At 33.6% G+C, this 15,039-nt stretch overlaps 1 protein-coding gene across 8 annotated transcripts in view; it reads right to left on the reverse strand.

Moving 5' to 3' along the window:
• Window positions 1-15,039, reverse strand: part of SLTM (SAFB like transcription modulator) — a 59,310-nt gene that overhangs the window by 21,128 nt on the left and 23,143 nt on the right. For 4 of the 8 annotated variants that reach the window (XM_079125865.1, XM_079125863.1, XM_079125861.1 and 1 more), the window contains 3 exons: window positions 11,218-11,282; window positions 8,361-8,558; window positions 7,452-7,499 (listed from right to left, as the gene is read on the reverse strand). In XM_079125865.1, the coding sequence (XP_078981991.1) occupies window positions 7,452-7,499; window positions 8,361-8,558; window positions 11,218-11,282 (311 nt within the window). The remainder of the gene's footprint in view (window positions 1-7,451; window positions 7,500-8,360; window positions 8,559-11,217; window positions 11,283-15,039) is intronic. The other 4 variants (XM_079125868.1, XM_079125867.1, XM_079125866.1 and 1 more) reach the window with 2 other exon arrangements.

Raw genomic sequence — 15,039 nt, forward strand, 5'->3', positions numbered from 1 at the left:
AAAAGTAATATGCATTACAATCTCAAATGAAAAACATTTTAAGGATTTTTTTTGGGGGGTGGGAGCAAGGGGACTGGGGATTGAACACAGGCATGCTTTACCAGTGAGCTAAGTCCCCAGCCCTCTGTATTTTTTATTTTGAGACAGGGTCTCACCAAGTTGCTTAAGGCCTTGCTAAATTGCTTAGGCTGGACTTGAACTTACAAACCTCCTGTCTCACACTCCTGAGTTGCTGGGATTATAGGCATGTGCCACCATGCCCATCAGGAATGTTTTAATTTTTACTTGTAACTCTTAAAACAAAAGCTGAGTAGAAAGAAGTAGATAGTTATAGGTTAGGTAATATGCTACCATGCTCAAAGCCTTAAAGCAGTGGTTCTCAAATTTCAGCATGTATTGGAACCCTGTAAGGTTAATTAAAACAGACTGGGCATCAACCCCAATATTTCTGTTTCAAAAAGTATAAGCAGGGCTTGAGAACGTGCATCTCTAACAAGCTTCTGTTAATGCTGTTAGTCCAGAAAGGACACTCTGAGACTACTACTGTCTTAAAGTGTCAGTTTCTTGGTGAAAGAAGACTTGAAGCAAAAACTTTAAAGTGTATAAAACTTTAAATGGCATATTTATGTCACAAATTTATTCAAATAAAAGCATGCATTTCTTAAAACATCAAGCATTTACCAGGTGCTCAAAATTTTATATTAATAATCATCTTTCAAAGAAATCATTTGAACTGATATTAAACTAAATTAACATATAAATGTCCTGATTAGGAATGAGTCATTATTTTATATATTCAAGTAACATGAAGAAAACTAAAAATACTTCAACCCTACACTACGAGTGTAGGAAGTAAAAATAAGCCAGAACAAAGAAATTATTAATTGTTAGCAATGTAAATCCCAATGTAAGTATATCATATTGCACTCTAAGAATTTCTTTTTCTCTCTCTCTCCTCTCTCTCTGAACAAGTGTACATCACCATACCCAGCAGAATTTCTTAATAAATAGCTAAATATAAATTTACTTTCAATTATATTCCTAATCTGCAACATTTGGAAAGGAGAAGAAAACACTTTTATTTTGGTGGAGTGGTAGGCAGTGGCAGCAAGAAAAAGATAAACTGGATAAATATTTTCTTTCAAACTCTTTTTTAATCACAGAAATGGGGATTGAACCCTGGGCCTCTCACATCCTAAGCAAGTATTCTACCACTGAGCTACATACCCAGTCCTTTTTATTTTGAGACAAAGTCTTGCTAAGTTGCCAAGGCTGGCTTCAAACTCAATCCTCCACCTCTGGCCTCCCTAGTAGCTGGAATTACAGACTTGAGTCATAGCACCCAGCTCAAACTCTTTTCATTTACTAACTTATCTTTTTTTGTGTGTGGGAAGGGCTACCTGGGATTGAACTCAGGAGCACTCATCACTGGGCCACATCTCCAGCCCTATTTTGTATTTTATTTAGAGACAAGGTCTCAATGAGTTGCTAGCACCTCGGTTTTGCTGAGGCTGGCTTTGAGTTTGTGATCCTCCTGCCTCAGCCTCCCAAGCACTGGGATTATAGGTGACCAGCCTCTAATTTATCTTGAAGGAGGGTAAATAAACTGAGACACCTTAGAAAAAATGAACATAAAGAATGCAACTTGATTCTCCTTTATCTACCTGTGATGCCAATAGCATACCTCTTCTGCATTATTAATTAATTTATTTATTTGTGGCATTGGGGACTGAACCCAGGGCCTTAAGCATGCTAGGCAAGCACTATACTTCTGAATAACATCCCCAGTCCTGTATTATTCTTTTAGAGCTATATCACTGATTAGTTCAACAAAAGAATAACCAAATTATTTGCCAATATTTGAAAGAGTAAAGATTTAAAATACTATGATGTTAAAAAAAAAAAAAATTCTGTAGTTCCTGCCAATTAGAATGTTATTTCTAGTTGCTAAAGTAACTGGTAAAGTCTGGCTTACTTTGCTGAAGAATTTTTAGACATTTATCTTAATAATTCAACATGTCTTCTGTAGGATCTCATAACTTAAGTTTCTCTACACAGTGGTTACATTATCCTTATTACATATCCTTAATGTCTGTAGGAAAAGGGCCTAACCCAGCCTATAGGAAAAAAACTAATTACAATGGAGATGAAGCACAAAAACAACTAAAGTTAGTAGAAAAAATGAACCACATAAGTAAGTACAATATTCATTTTACTGTATAATATGTATAGTAAGCATAGCATTACTAAGGTTAAACCGAAATTCTAATCCTTATAATAAGGAAACAAACCAAGAAATATAATAGAAAAATTTTCCTCTTTAAATGATATGCTATTTATTTGAAAATAATCCCCCTATTGAAAAATAGATTCCTTTAGTCACTTTTTAGTTTAATGTGAAAAAATATATTTCACACATGAAAATGAAGCAAATGCTCTAGAAGGCAGGATTCATGTTTGTAGTAGAATCTACAATTCTAAGTCAAATGCTAAAAGATTTAACAAAGCTCTTCTAACTTTCATTTTATACTAGCAGCAACAATGACTACTAAGAGACAAAAGGCAATACTAGAACTTATTTTTCAGTGATCAAGTATTTATTATATACCCATTACACTACCTCCTCCTAGATACAGGGTAATATGGGTACATATATGTGCTAAGATGACTCCCCTTCTTCTGACTTTTATTCAACCTGGCTGAATAAACCTTTTAAATAACCTTAAACCAGTAACTGCCTGTCCTCTATCTGGCTATATGATAAACATTATGAGAAATACAAAATGCTTAGCACATCATAAGTAATAAATACATGTTGATATGAATTACCAACTACATGTAGTACAAGACACTGCTATTTTTGAAAGGTTTAACTTCAACATCACATTCGTACAATAGAACTCAGGAAACATTGACTAGTGAGGCATTTATTTAGTGAAAAGAATACCAGAAGACTAGGCAGAGTCATAGGTACTTATTGTATCACTGAAAGGGTTTTACTTTGTTATATCATCTATCTAGACAAATTTAACTATAAAATAGAAATCACATGGGATACAAGATATATCAGGAATTAAGATGGGTGGAAAAAAATCTCTGTATAGTAAAGCACTACATAGGAGAAACAGACATTAGAGAAAACTTTATGAAGGAGATAAAGGTCAATCTGGTTTGAGAGGTATATTAATCTCATATGACAAAAAAAAGAAAAACTTCACATAAGTGAAACATTAGGGGCAAAGGCAAACAGGAAAAGAGACATGCAGGTTGTGATCACTGAAGACAGAAAAAGTCTTAAGACATCAAATTTTTTCTAAGCATTACAATATAAGCAAGCGAGAACATTTTAGAGAAAAATGTTCAGAAAATTTTCAAGTAACTGATACCTTCCAAACTAGTAAAACAATACTATAAGTAAGTACTAATGGCAATTGCTGTATGTGCCAAGATCTAGGATTAATCATTACACCAATCTAGCAAGGTAAAATTTATAATTTTCATTTTATAGACATAGAAACTGACTAAGAACATTGGTCCAAAGTCACAAAATTAAAATTAAACTAATAGGGTGCTGGAGTTGTGGCTCAGTGGTAGAGGACTTGCCTGGCACATGTGAGGCCTTGGGTTCAATACTCAGCACCACATATAAATAAATTTTAAAAAAGATCCACTGACAACTAAAATAAAGTTTTTTTAAATTAAACTAATAGATGTAGAATCTGAACTAAAGTCTATCTAGTATTAAACACTGCACCTAAGAGTTAAAGTCTAAGATTTATTAAGCTTCTAAGTCAAAGTCTGAGAACTAGTTGTAAACAAAGATAATCCAATACAAAACCACTAATTATTTATATTTTTAAAGCAAATAATAGAAAAATAAACCAGGAAGTTTTAAAATGTTACTAATAAGGGGGCGGCAGAGAACCAACCATGTGAAGGAGACTTTTTTTTTTTTCTTGGTACTGGGCATTAAACCAGGGGCACTTTACTACTGAGCTACATCCCCAGTCTTTCTTATTTATTTATTTATATTTTTTTTAGAGATAAGGTCTCACTAAGTTGCTAAAGCTGGCCTTGAACTTATGATCTTCCTGCTTCAGCCTACAGAGTCACTGGGTTTACAGGTGTGCACCACTGTGATCGTCTAGACTTTTTAAAAATATTGTGACTTTGACTTTGGAATCAAATATTTTAAGTATTTATGAAATTAAATGAAAATTTCTGACTTTGTATTCTGAAATAATTATAAATTCACAAGAAGTTACAGGTTCAATTTTTTTATAAGTTAAATTTTTAAAAGCAATACCTAAGCACTGAAAATTAAAGAAAACATACTTATCTAAATATCTACCAGTTAGTGATACAGTTGTACAAAGAAGAACTAATCTACAAAATAAGGGGCTAGGGACATAGCTCAGTGGTAGAACTACTGTCTGAAATACATTAATCTGTTCATCCCTAGTGGGGTACATCCTTATGACAAATATAACTCAGAAAAAAAAATCCTTAAATTATGTTCAATAATTTGGTGGTGGTATTATCATTCTAAGACTGTTGTACTCGTGTGTACTGCAAGATGCAGGAAATTATTAACTTGGAAGTATCCATATGAACTGAAAATTGATTTTATCCTATAAGTAAAAACAAATGAAAATGGAAAAAAACCCAACACATTCTATTGCTCTGTATATTCAAAAAGCCTAGAAAAACTTATCAACTCAGTAGCAATGGACTCCCCTGAAACCCAGATTGTTGCCCTTAAATACCATTTACCACTAAAAAGAAGAAATAGCTAGCTGCAGGTCTGGAGGAGGAAATGGAATATCTTTACATATCAGAAAACAAGGAATCAAACTACAAAAGTTATGTTGAAACAATTCAGGAGCCACCTTGAAGAGGCTGTCACTCTATAAAGATGGGACACTTTGAATATTATTAAGGATACTAATGGCAATAGACAAATTAAAAGAACATTAATTATATATCAATTATATTCAATTCTAGAGTTCAAAATGAAATGAAGGGGAAAAAAAATTAAAACTCACTGGTCACTGTTGGAGATACAAGTGAACCAGTTCATTATTCTGAAAATTGGTAAGTAAAAGGAAAGAATCAGACATTTATCCTAGCTTTCCTTTATAAATTGTACTACTGAGTAACCAAATAGACTAAGGGGAAGTTTTTCTTTCTAGAAATATTCCAGTTAATAAATAAATGAAGAAATGATGGAATTAATAATATATTACCATTTTGTAATTCTTAATGGGATATGAATCACTAATGACTGATATCATGCACAAAGATATAACCAGGTATTATGTGTAACTAAACAAAAGAATATACTATCACCTGATTTTTTTCAAAGGAGCAGGCAGGGTTAGCCCTGAATGGAATAGAAAGTCTATAGATCTTACCAATTTACATAAATACAGTTAAACCACACTAGATGCTTGTTTTTGTAAATATTTTTATTGAAACACATCAAGTCCATTCATTTACATACTGCCTATGGATGTTTTCATGCTACAGTGGCAAAGTGGAATAGCTGTGACATAGACCATTTGGCCAACAAGGTTAAAATATTTACTATCTGGTCCTTAGAAAAACTCTGTCAACCCCTGCTCTATCGGATAAACAGGTAAATTTTTTCAATAAAACAGTGGGAGGAAATGAAAGGAGAGAAAACCTATAGATTAAAAGAGACCTAAAAATATTTCAATCATAATGTATAGATCTTATAAATATTTGGAGGGGGGCACAGCTGATTGAAAGTTTGAATACTAACTGTATATTTAATAGTATGAACATTTTTATGTTAGGAATAATATAAAACAGAAGTGTTCTCTTTTAGAGATATATACTGAACTTTTTCAAGGGATAATATATCTGTTTCAAAATGCTGCATAAGGGGGGGGAAGTGAATAGAGGTAAATAGGAAATAAAATTGATTATGAATTGATAATAGCTGAAGCTGAGAAATGGGTACTCTTCATGTAGCATCACTAAAAGCACATAGTATATATTGAGGAAGTGTGCGTAGAAGCATTAGATCATGGTGGAATCTAGATACACTTTCATGTTTCTTGATATTTCACTATACATTTTTTATAAAGAGGGAAAAGATTATTTTACTTGAAGAAAAGTCAAAAGATGTAAGATCTCTTTTTTTGATACAAAATAATGAAATCTTGTCCTCTGAAAAGAAATTACTCTTTCACTATCAGGATGCAATGGTAGCAAGGCCATCTCTAACCCACAAAGATCTGTAGGATGAGAAAAAGGTACCCATTTCTTAAGATACTTTATATCCATTTGTTTAAAAAATGTATAATCACATCTGTTATGTAAATGGGGATCCTTAGATATGATTCCATCACACAACTTGCAACCTGTATAACTGGTGCTTGAATGGGAGTTTGACTAGTTGCCAAAAGAATACAAAGAGCTCAATTTCACTGTTCTGCAAATAATCTAGAATGGGTTCTCCCCCAACTTAAACATTAATTTTTCTCATATATTATGCAGAAATGAACACATTTGTGGCTAGGATGGGTGACAGGCCTATAAGCTTCCACAGTCCTATTATTTCCCTCCTGAATATTCAAAACCAAGATATTTCTTCTCCTCTACTGCAATAAACACAATGAGCTAATATATAGCCTCCATGTATCTGTGGTTGACCAGTAGAAGCAAGAAAGCTGCATCAAAGAAGGTATTACCAAAGGCAATAAGCTAAGTGGTCTGTGAATATGAACCCCTCTAAACACATTACTAGTAAATGCTACAGAGAAGAAATAACAGACTTGAACACTATTTTTTCTAAAGCAAATAAACTCGGAAACTCATTTCTATTTGAAAGTATAGCATTTAAAGAGGGCACATGAACACTGCCGATATGAGAGAGAATACAGTATTTAAAACTAGAAACTGAGCTACAAAAATGTCTATTTTTAGGATCTGTAAATCATTTTTTAAAATATACACAATGTATATATCACATACAGCAAAACCAATCTTATCTCACACTGACGTACAACCGTTTTCCACACACACACCATGTAAATGTCTAGCACAGAGTGTTTTAAAATCACTTACTTCAAGTTCATCCTAGGAATGGTAAGTTAACAAAACTTAAAAGTTTAAAAAAGATATTGATACTTTTAAATGATTAGTTTTTAACTAAAGTGACATAGGGGGAAATCAAGGCGATTATAAAAGAATGGACACTTTTAAATTCTGAAATAATAAAAACCTCATAACTCCCAATTACATTTGTGGCAAGAGAAATTTAAACTACCAAATTTTAAGAGTTTGTATATGCCACATGAATAACTCTATTAAAATTTAAGGCAGTTTTTAATAAATTAAAGAATTATGTAGTTAAAATAAGATTCCTTTTCCAAGCCCTTCCACCCACAATATCAAATTCATAGGACTAAATGTAAACTTACTTGGGCTGTTAGAAAGGTATCATCTTCACCTTCTTGAGCTTCAATTTCCTAAGTAAAAGGGTATACAATAGCTTTGCTTTACAAAATATCTGGGAAACATGAGAATTCTTTTATGCTTATACCTACTTATCATTTGCCTCATGTTCTGATACTGTGGGTACTAAATCATTGTGTAAGATTCAGACTACATTTTTTATGCCAACATAAAAAATAAGTCACATTGCCACAGAATTAGAAAATTTTGAGCCCTTATTCACTAGGCTAGGAAGAAGGGAAGTATTTTAAGCATGAATACCAGTAGCAAAGAATTCCCTAATCCACTGACTTTCTTAAGATGTACTAACATACTTCAATGCAAAAAAAATGGCGATTTCAAAGGAAAGATCTAAAAAATTACCTGCTTTAATTTCCCACCCTTGATATTAAACTAAAAATGCACATTAAAATAGCTTTTTATACCTACTAAATAGGAAAAAGTGTTTTGGGTGGGGAGGATCTACCACCAAGTAATATTGACAATATCAGAATGAATTGGTATATTCATCCGTAGTGGCATGGGAAAAAACCTGAAAACTTAATGCCAAAATTACAGGAATGGCTATTAGATACACAGAAAGCAGTCTAATAAATTATGGTATAACACATGGATTATGAAGTCATTATGATACGTTATGTGAAAGTAGAATATAGAATAAATAGCAACTTATGGCATGATGAAAACTATGTAAAAATTTATGTGCAATAAGCAAAATGAAAAAGGTCACCTTAGGTGGTAGGATTCTGGTTAGTTTGTAAGTAACAATTTTTTTTTTTTTTTTTAATTCTGAGACTTCCAAATTGAACTAGAAAAAATATATATATTATTTAAAAATCTATTGGTGTCACATTTTAACAAAACTGGCTAAAGACCTGACTTTCGATGTCCTCTTTTTCTATATCTTCTATTGCTTCTGCCTCTATTAATTCATGAGCTCTCTTGTTTTCTTCTGCAGAAAGTAACTCCTTGGAATGGACACAGTCTTCTTCATTTTCACCAAATTCTTCAGAGTCCTTTAGTTCATCATTTCCATCTTGTTCATGTGCCTCTTGATTCTCCAATTCACAGTCCTTTTAATGGTAAGAAAATTTGGTACAACTAGAGGCAAGTAGTGTAGACTATCCACCAAAAGTTTTTTGGTAATTTACATCTCTAAATGTGTCTAATTGGATCATATTTTGATATTATTCCCAAAGTTAAAAGTTCAATAATTTCACCTTACATATTAACTGTGTCCTTAAAAATAAAGGTCTAATATCAAGATCATTAAACAATGAATCTGAGTTCTCAAATCTCTCACAGTGAAATGCATGCTAACTTAATTGCTACTAGAGATATTCCAGGTTCCAGTTATTTAATATTTACAGGTCACATTCTAGAAGCACTTCAGAAGATATGGCTTCAAATAAATGACTTAATTTCTCCATATGCCATAGTCTGTTTTAATGTTAAAGCCCACAGAAGTCTTATATATTGAAACATAAAGTTTATTTCTGATTAATAATATGGAACTCCCAACTGTTGTATCAATGGTTCTTCTTGAAATATACACACACAAAAAAAAGTTTATGTTTTGGAAGCTCTCACTGCGCAATAATTCCAATTAGGTGGTGGTGGGTAATATAGATTGGATTAGCTCTGTAAAGGAAGGCCTTTGTGCCCTTAAAGTTTATGTATTTTAGTAGAAACAAAAGCAGCAATCTGCTTACTTTCATCTTTGATTAACTGTAGAGAAAGGGTTGAAAGCAATGAACTTCCTTTCTCCTTTCCTATTCTTACAGTAACTAGCAGATATGAGAAAAGGTTTCTGGGTTAAAAGGGAGAAAGGGAAGGGTAGGGGCAGGACTATCAATCATTCAAAGCTGAACTGTAGTGAGGGAACAAAATTTTCTAGCAAGGAAAGTTGGCATGGAGGAATATGACTGTCTGGGGGTATGGACTGCTTAAGGAGCAGGGCTCTCTAATATGACTAACCTCATCACAGGATGAGGGAACACTGGATGTCGACAATATAGTATGAGGGAACATTGGATGTCGACAATGGAGTAGTAGGTTATTGAATGACGGTAGAATATGAGCACAAAAAAAAAAGGAACTTCAGGTATTCTGAAGTGTCAAATTTGACCAGTCTCCTCACTTACCTACAGAACCAATTTCTATACTATCTATTTAGGCAGTAGGTTATATTTATTCACCATTATTGTATAAAAGTTTCAAAATTACCAACTCTGGGACACAGAAAATAATTCACTTAATTTCTTTCAAATGCATCACATATCTGCTGACACCTCCAAAGTAAAAAAAGAAATACAAAGAAACTGAAGACATATTCAAATCGGATTTTTAAGAAGCTCTTAGGCTCTCCTAGGCATATGACCATGTTCATTTAATTACAACACAAAGGTATCCTTTGTAGCACATGTAAGAGAGTACTATTATTCTTCCAAACAAGTTATATGTCTCCTTGTGACATTTCAAATGACAAACATTTTTATAAACTGAAGAAACAAAGACATTTGAAAATTAGAAGATTTTTTACAAAATCACAACGTTTTTCCAGCTTAAGGATAATTTTTGCTTAACCATACACTTACTTGTAAAGACAACTGAAGAAAAGGAAGAAAAAACACACCTAATGAAAGGTATACCACAAGGATAACAGAATACAAAAGAGTTCTTTAGAGTTCAAACAAAAGCTGATTATAGATATGTAATCATTAATTTAATGGATCCCTGGGCAAATATTTCCTGAAATTATTTGCTTTCAAGGTTAATTACTCAACCAAACACTTTTTCTCCCCATGCCTCACCCCAAGGTAAAAGGAGCAAAGTGTGGGCTATGTGGTGTTATGTGGTATGTGCGTGGAGAGGGTAAGGTAAAGAGCTATGAGGCAGAAGAGACAGTTGGGTGAATGGACATGAGTTGACTTCATGGTGGAGCACACAAACACCCAGAGACATTATGACAATATGGACTAACTACACTCAGAAAACAGAATATATGGGCATAAAAGTGTACATAATGTGAGAGAAGTTATGCTCCTTAAATAACACCTGCAAATGCTACAATACTTAAGACCTAACAATGAGTAAGTAGATCACTTCTCATTAAAATTAAACAAAATGAAAACCCCAAATACAATTTAAAATAACCTGTTTTATATTGACAGTACCCAAATTATAATTGCACATTTTATTCTTCTGGCTGGTCAGTTTTGAAGTACATTCCTGTTTGGCCAAAAGAATCTGGCTTGCTTATCTTTGAAGGGCAAAACAAGTTTCTTAATTTGATCTTTACCAAGTAGCAACACATTAGCAATTTTCTCTCTCCATTTTAAGGTCTAGATTGATCTAAGTCCTGTAATGTATATAAAAGCTAAATGCAATGAGCAAATAAAAAATAAATCACAAATAACCTTCATGGTGATATCCTGTCTAGGAACTAATGTATTAAGTATCCTATAGCTATTCTCCTGGCCCTTATTTCTCAGATTTCTATTTAAAAGATGGAACAAACTGATTATTATTTTAGCTTTATATGTCAACTAACTGAAGTTATTATAAAATTTCTCAATTATGAGTAACATAAGGTTGACAGTATTCTTTAAGTCTCCATTTTTATTTAACCTACTTATTTCAGTGTATATTATTCAAGCAAAATGCATGAAATTCATCATACAAAATACAGGCTCAAAATAAACATCTTAACCTGAGTAATTAACACTTTACCTTGACAAAAGCATCATCTTCCACAGAAGCATCTCCACTCAATTCGTCTGCTTCCTGTTTTTTACCTGTGAAAGAAGGAAAATGGGCTAACAACCGATATTTTACCACTTTAAGAGCAAAAAACCACTCCAAGTTTACCCTGCAATTTCACTATTCACTCCCAAGTCATCTATCAAAATTAATGCCAACTGTTATAAACCAGCTGGTCATAGATACCTCTCCCCCCAGGAACCCCTCCCCCCCCAAAAAAAAACACCACCAAAACTATTATACAAATTTGAGTGGTCTTACTGAAACAAGCTATGCCAACAATTCTACTTATGAACCCAACATCTCAAGTGACTTAACATATATGATACATTTTCCTTTACTTCCTTCAGTTCCTTTCTTTCCTTTCCTTCAGTTCTCAGAAGTAGCAGTACCTTTCAAGTGTCCTACCAAGTGTATATAACCAAACACCTGCTAGTTAAGTTCAAGACTTGTATTCCTATAAAAGCCTTTCCTAAATCATCTTCAACAAGGTTTCTCTGAAATAAAATTCTCCCACTTTAAGTCTATCAGTTGATCATGTATTGCTTGTACAGTTTACAGGACATTTTGCCTCCCAACATAGTCCTCAAGTACAGCGACTGCTTTTGTGCTAATTTTATGCATTTCTCCAAAAGCCTTAGGATGAATAGTGCTGGTCACTTAACATGATGACTGATATAACTGACTCAAGACAAGTAGAAATTTTTTTCAAAATAAACTGTTGATAGCTTCCAGATGGACTAGACTTTCTCTGCCCAGCCCACATCTCCAAAACTTTGCAGTTTGGTTTAACTTTAAATATGTTATTCACATTTCAAAAAGCTTTTCACAGAGCCAATGCTAAAAGTTTATTATGTCTTCAATCTAGTCCATAAAAACCTATTTAGAAATCAGTAACATGCCAGAAATGTGGTCAAAAAGCACAGCTGCTGGAACTGTAGTATTTAAAACTTTAAATATTTTTTTCCATTTCTTTTGAAATGTGAATGGACATTCTTTCCTGAGAATAGCAACTAATAAACTTTTCCCCCTTTGCCTATAACAGGCACTGAAAAGTACTACTACCTAGCTCAGGCTTTAGCGACCCCTAGGGTAGAGAATTTAGTTGCTGGGGTAACTATTGTTTTAAAAAGTAAAGGAATATCTCCCTTTCCCTTGTCTCACCTAGACCTATTCCCAATTCAAAACCCTTTCCATGAATAAGTGATAAAAGAAAACAGGACACTGTCCTTCCAGGTATGTTGTTAACAAGACTGGGAGCAGAGATTTTTCTTTTACTTGAGTAGTACTCAACAACTTCTGAGAACCAAACAAGAAGCAAATCGTGGAAATTAGTGTGGTATGAACTTCTTATTTGGAATGTTGGTGTTTGCATTTTAGGGGAAACACGTTTTTAGTGTACTTTGATCTAATTTTACAATTATTGTCTTCACTCTCTGGATCATCAAGTTTAATTTCTATGTTAGAATTTCACACAACCACCAAAAGTCTATCTGATTATTCTGTCCAAAAGCCTCAAATTAGAAGTTACTACAAGGGCAACTGCTAAGAAAATCTATTCATCAGAAAGTGTTTATCAGTTGGGCTTAGGGGTACATATGTATAATCCCAGATATCTGGGAGGGTGAGACAGAAGGATGGAAAGTTCGATGCCAGCCTCAGCAACTTAGTGAGACCCTGTCACAAAATAAAAAATAAAAAGGTCTGGAGGCATAGCTCAGTGGTAGAGTACCCCTGGGCTCAGTTTCCAGTACTGCAAAACAAGGGTAAGGGGAGTAGAAAAATAAAGTGTTTAGTAATCTATTGAAGAAAAAAAGTAAAGTTGTCCCTTTCCTGGAAAAAAAGAAAAATAAGTATTAGATGAGAAAGAGCTCATTAAATTATTCTTTCACATTAGAGAAAAAAATATTATCATAGAAAAATCTTAGATTTTTGGGAGAAACAAACTTTTTAAGAATCTGGAAGCCAGACGCGGTGGCACACACTTGTAATCCATGAGCTCAAAGACAATCTCAGCAATTTAGCGAGGCACTAAGCAACTGTGTGAGACCCTGTCTCTAAATAAAGTATTTAAAAAAGGCCAGGGATATGGCTCAGTGGTTAAGCATCTCTGGGTTCAATTCCTGGTACCAGGAAGAAAATAAAATTAAAAACTTCACCAAAAAAGAATTTGGAGCTCTTTCTTTCAAAAACATACCATCAAATAACCTATTTTTTTTTAATTGTAAAAATGGGATACATTTTGATTCTCTGTACACGGAGTTAAGGCATACCATTCGTGTAATCATAAATTTACACAGGGCAATGTTGTTTGATTCATTCTGCCATTTTTCCCCCTTCCCCCCCACCCCCCACCCCTCTTTTCCCTCTATACAGTCCTTCCTTCCTCCATTCTTGCCCTCCCTCCCTAACCCTAACCCTAAACCTAACCCTAACCCTGAACAGAGCATTGGGGAGAACTCCTTTAGATCATTCACAGATGCTAAATCTACTCCTTGCAATCAAAAACTGCTTTACAATTTGCAAAGTTTGTTTTTCAAAATACACTTCAATTTTACCAAACACACTATGATACGTGGAACAGCTAATCCCAATCTTACAAAAGTGAAAATCAGCCTGAGAGGTTAAATAGCGTGCCTCTAACTAGCAAATGGTATTGACAAAACTGGTTAACAAGGTCTCTCAATTCTAGTCCTAAGTTCCTTTTACTATATCTTATTATGACCTACTCAAAAAGACATTATTCTAGTAAGGAGTGATTAAAAAACACAACTCATAGATATTATCTTGAAATGGCAGTCCTCAGTGTGATGACAAACCATATATATATATATATATATATAAATATATATATACACATATATAGATATATATAATGCACACTCCATGGTGAGTTCCACTTTACTTTAGTTTACTTAAAGGAAAATCAAATTACACTTCAGCAACAAAAACTACAGCAGTCACTACTACAGCTTTAGCAATATCTACACAACAGGCACTAGGACAAGTGCTTTATATATGTTAATGTATTTGTTTTATCCTCATAAATATTCTGAAACAATTAGCTGCATTTCATGAAAGAGAATATGGAGGCTGAAAAATTTAAAGATTACAAAGCTAGTAAATTTAAACGCAAGCCTGTTTTCACTTCTGGAAGTCATTAGTTTTTTTCAGGAGCTACAAAGTACCAGCTGCTTAAATATTATCTCTTTTGCTGTAAATAGAGGTTCCAAAAGCCACCTCAATAAAATTTAAAACTGTGAGACCAAGAAAGATGAAGCAACATGCCCTACAATACACAGGCAACAAAAGGCAGAGGAAGGGTATGCAAAAAGTCTAGCTTCGCTACTCCAAACTGTTTCTCTACGTCATATTACATGAAAGCACTAGTTTAATGTTATCTGCTTATAAACTTAAATGCCATTAGCCAACAAGATTTCCAAACACACAGTGACGAAACTGGAATAATAACCTGACAGGTACATAGTGTTTAAGAAAACTGAAATTTTACACTAGCTCTCATAATCTAACTTTGGGCTTGTTTTACAAATGGTGATTGAGAAACTACATTGTAATTTCTTTCTTCGTGAGAGAAATAATAATCCTCCCCATTAACTCATTTTTAAGTTTTGTTTGTTTGGTACTGGGGATTGAACCCAGGGTTGCTTAGCCACTGAGTCACATCCCCAGCCCTTTTTATTTTTTTATTTTGAGACAGGGTCTCGCTAAGTTGCTTAGAGCCTCACTAAACTGCTGAGGCTAGCTTTGAACTTGCAATCCTCCTGCCTCAGC

Source organism: Sciurus vulgaris (genome assembly GCF_902686455.1).
Source record: "Sciurus vulgaris genome assembly, chromosome: 2".
NCBI classification, from domain to species: Eukaryota; Metazoa; Chordata; class Mammalia; order Rodentia; family Sciuridae; genus Sciurus; species Sciurus vulgaris.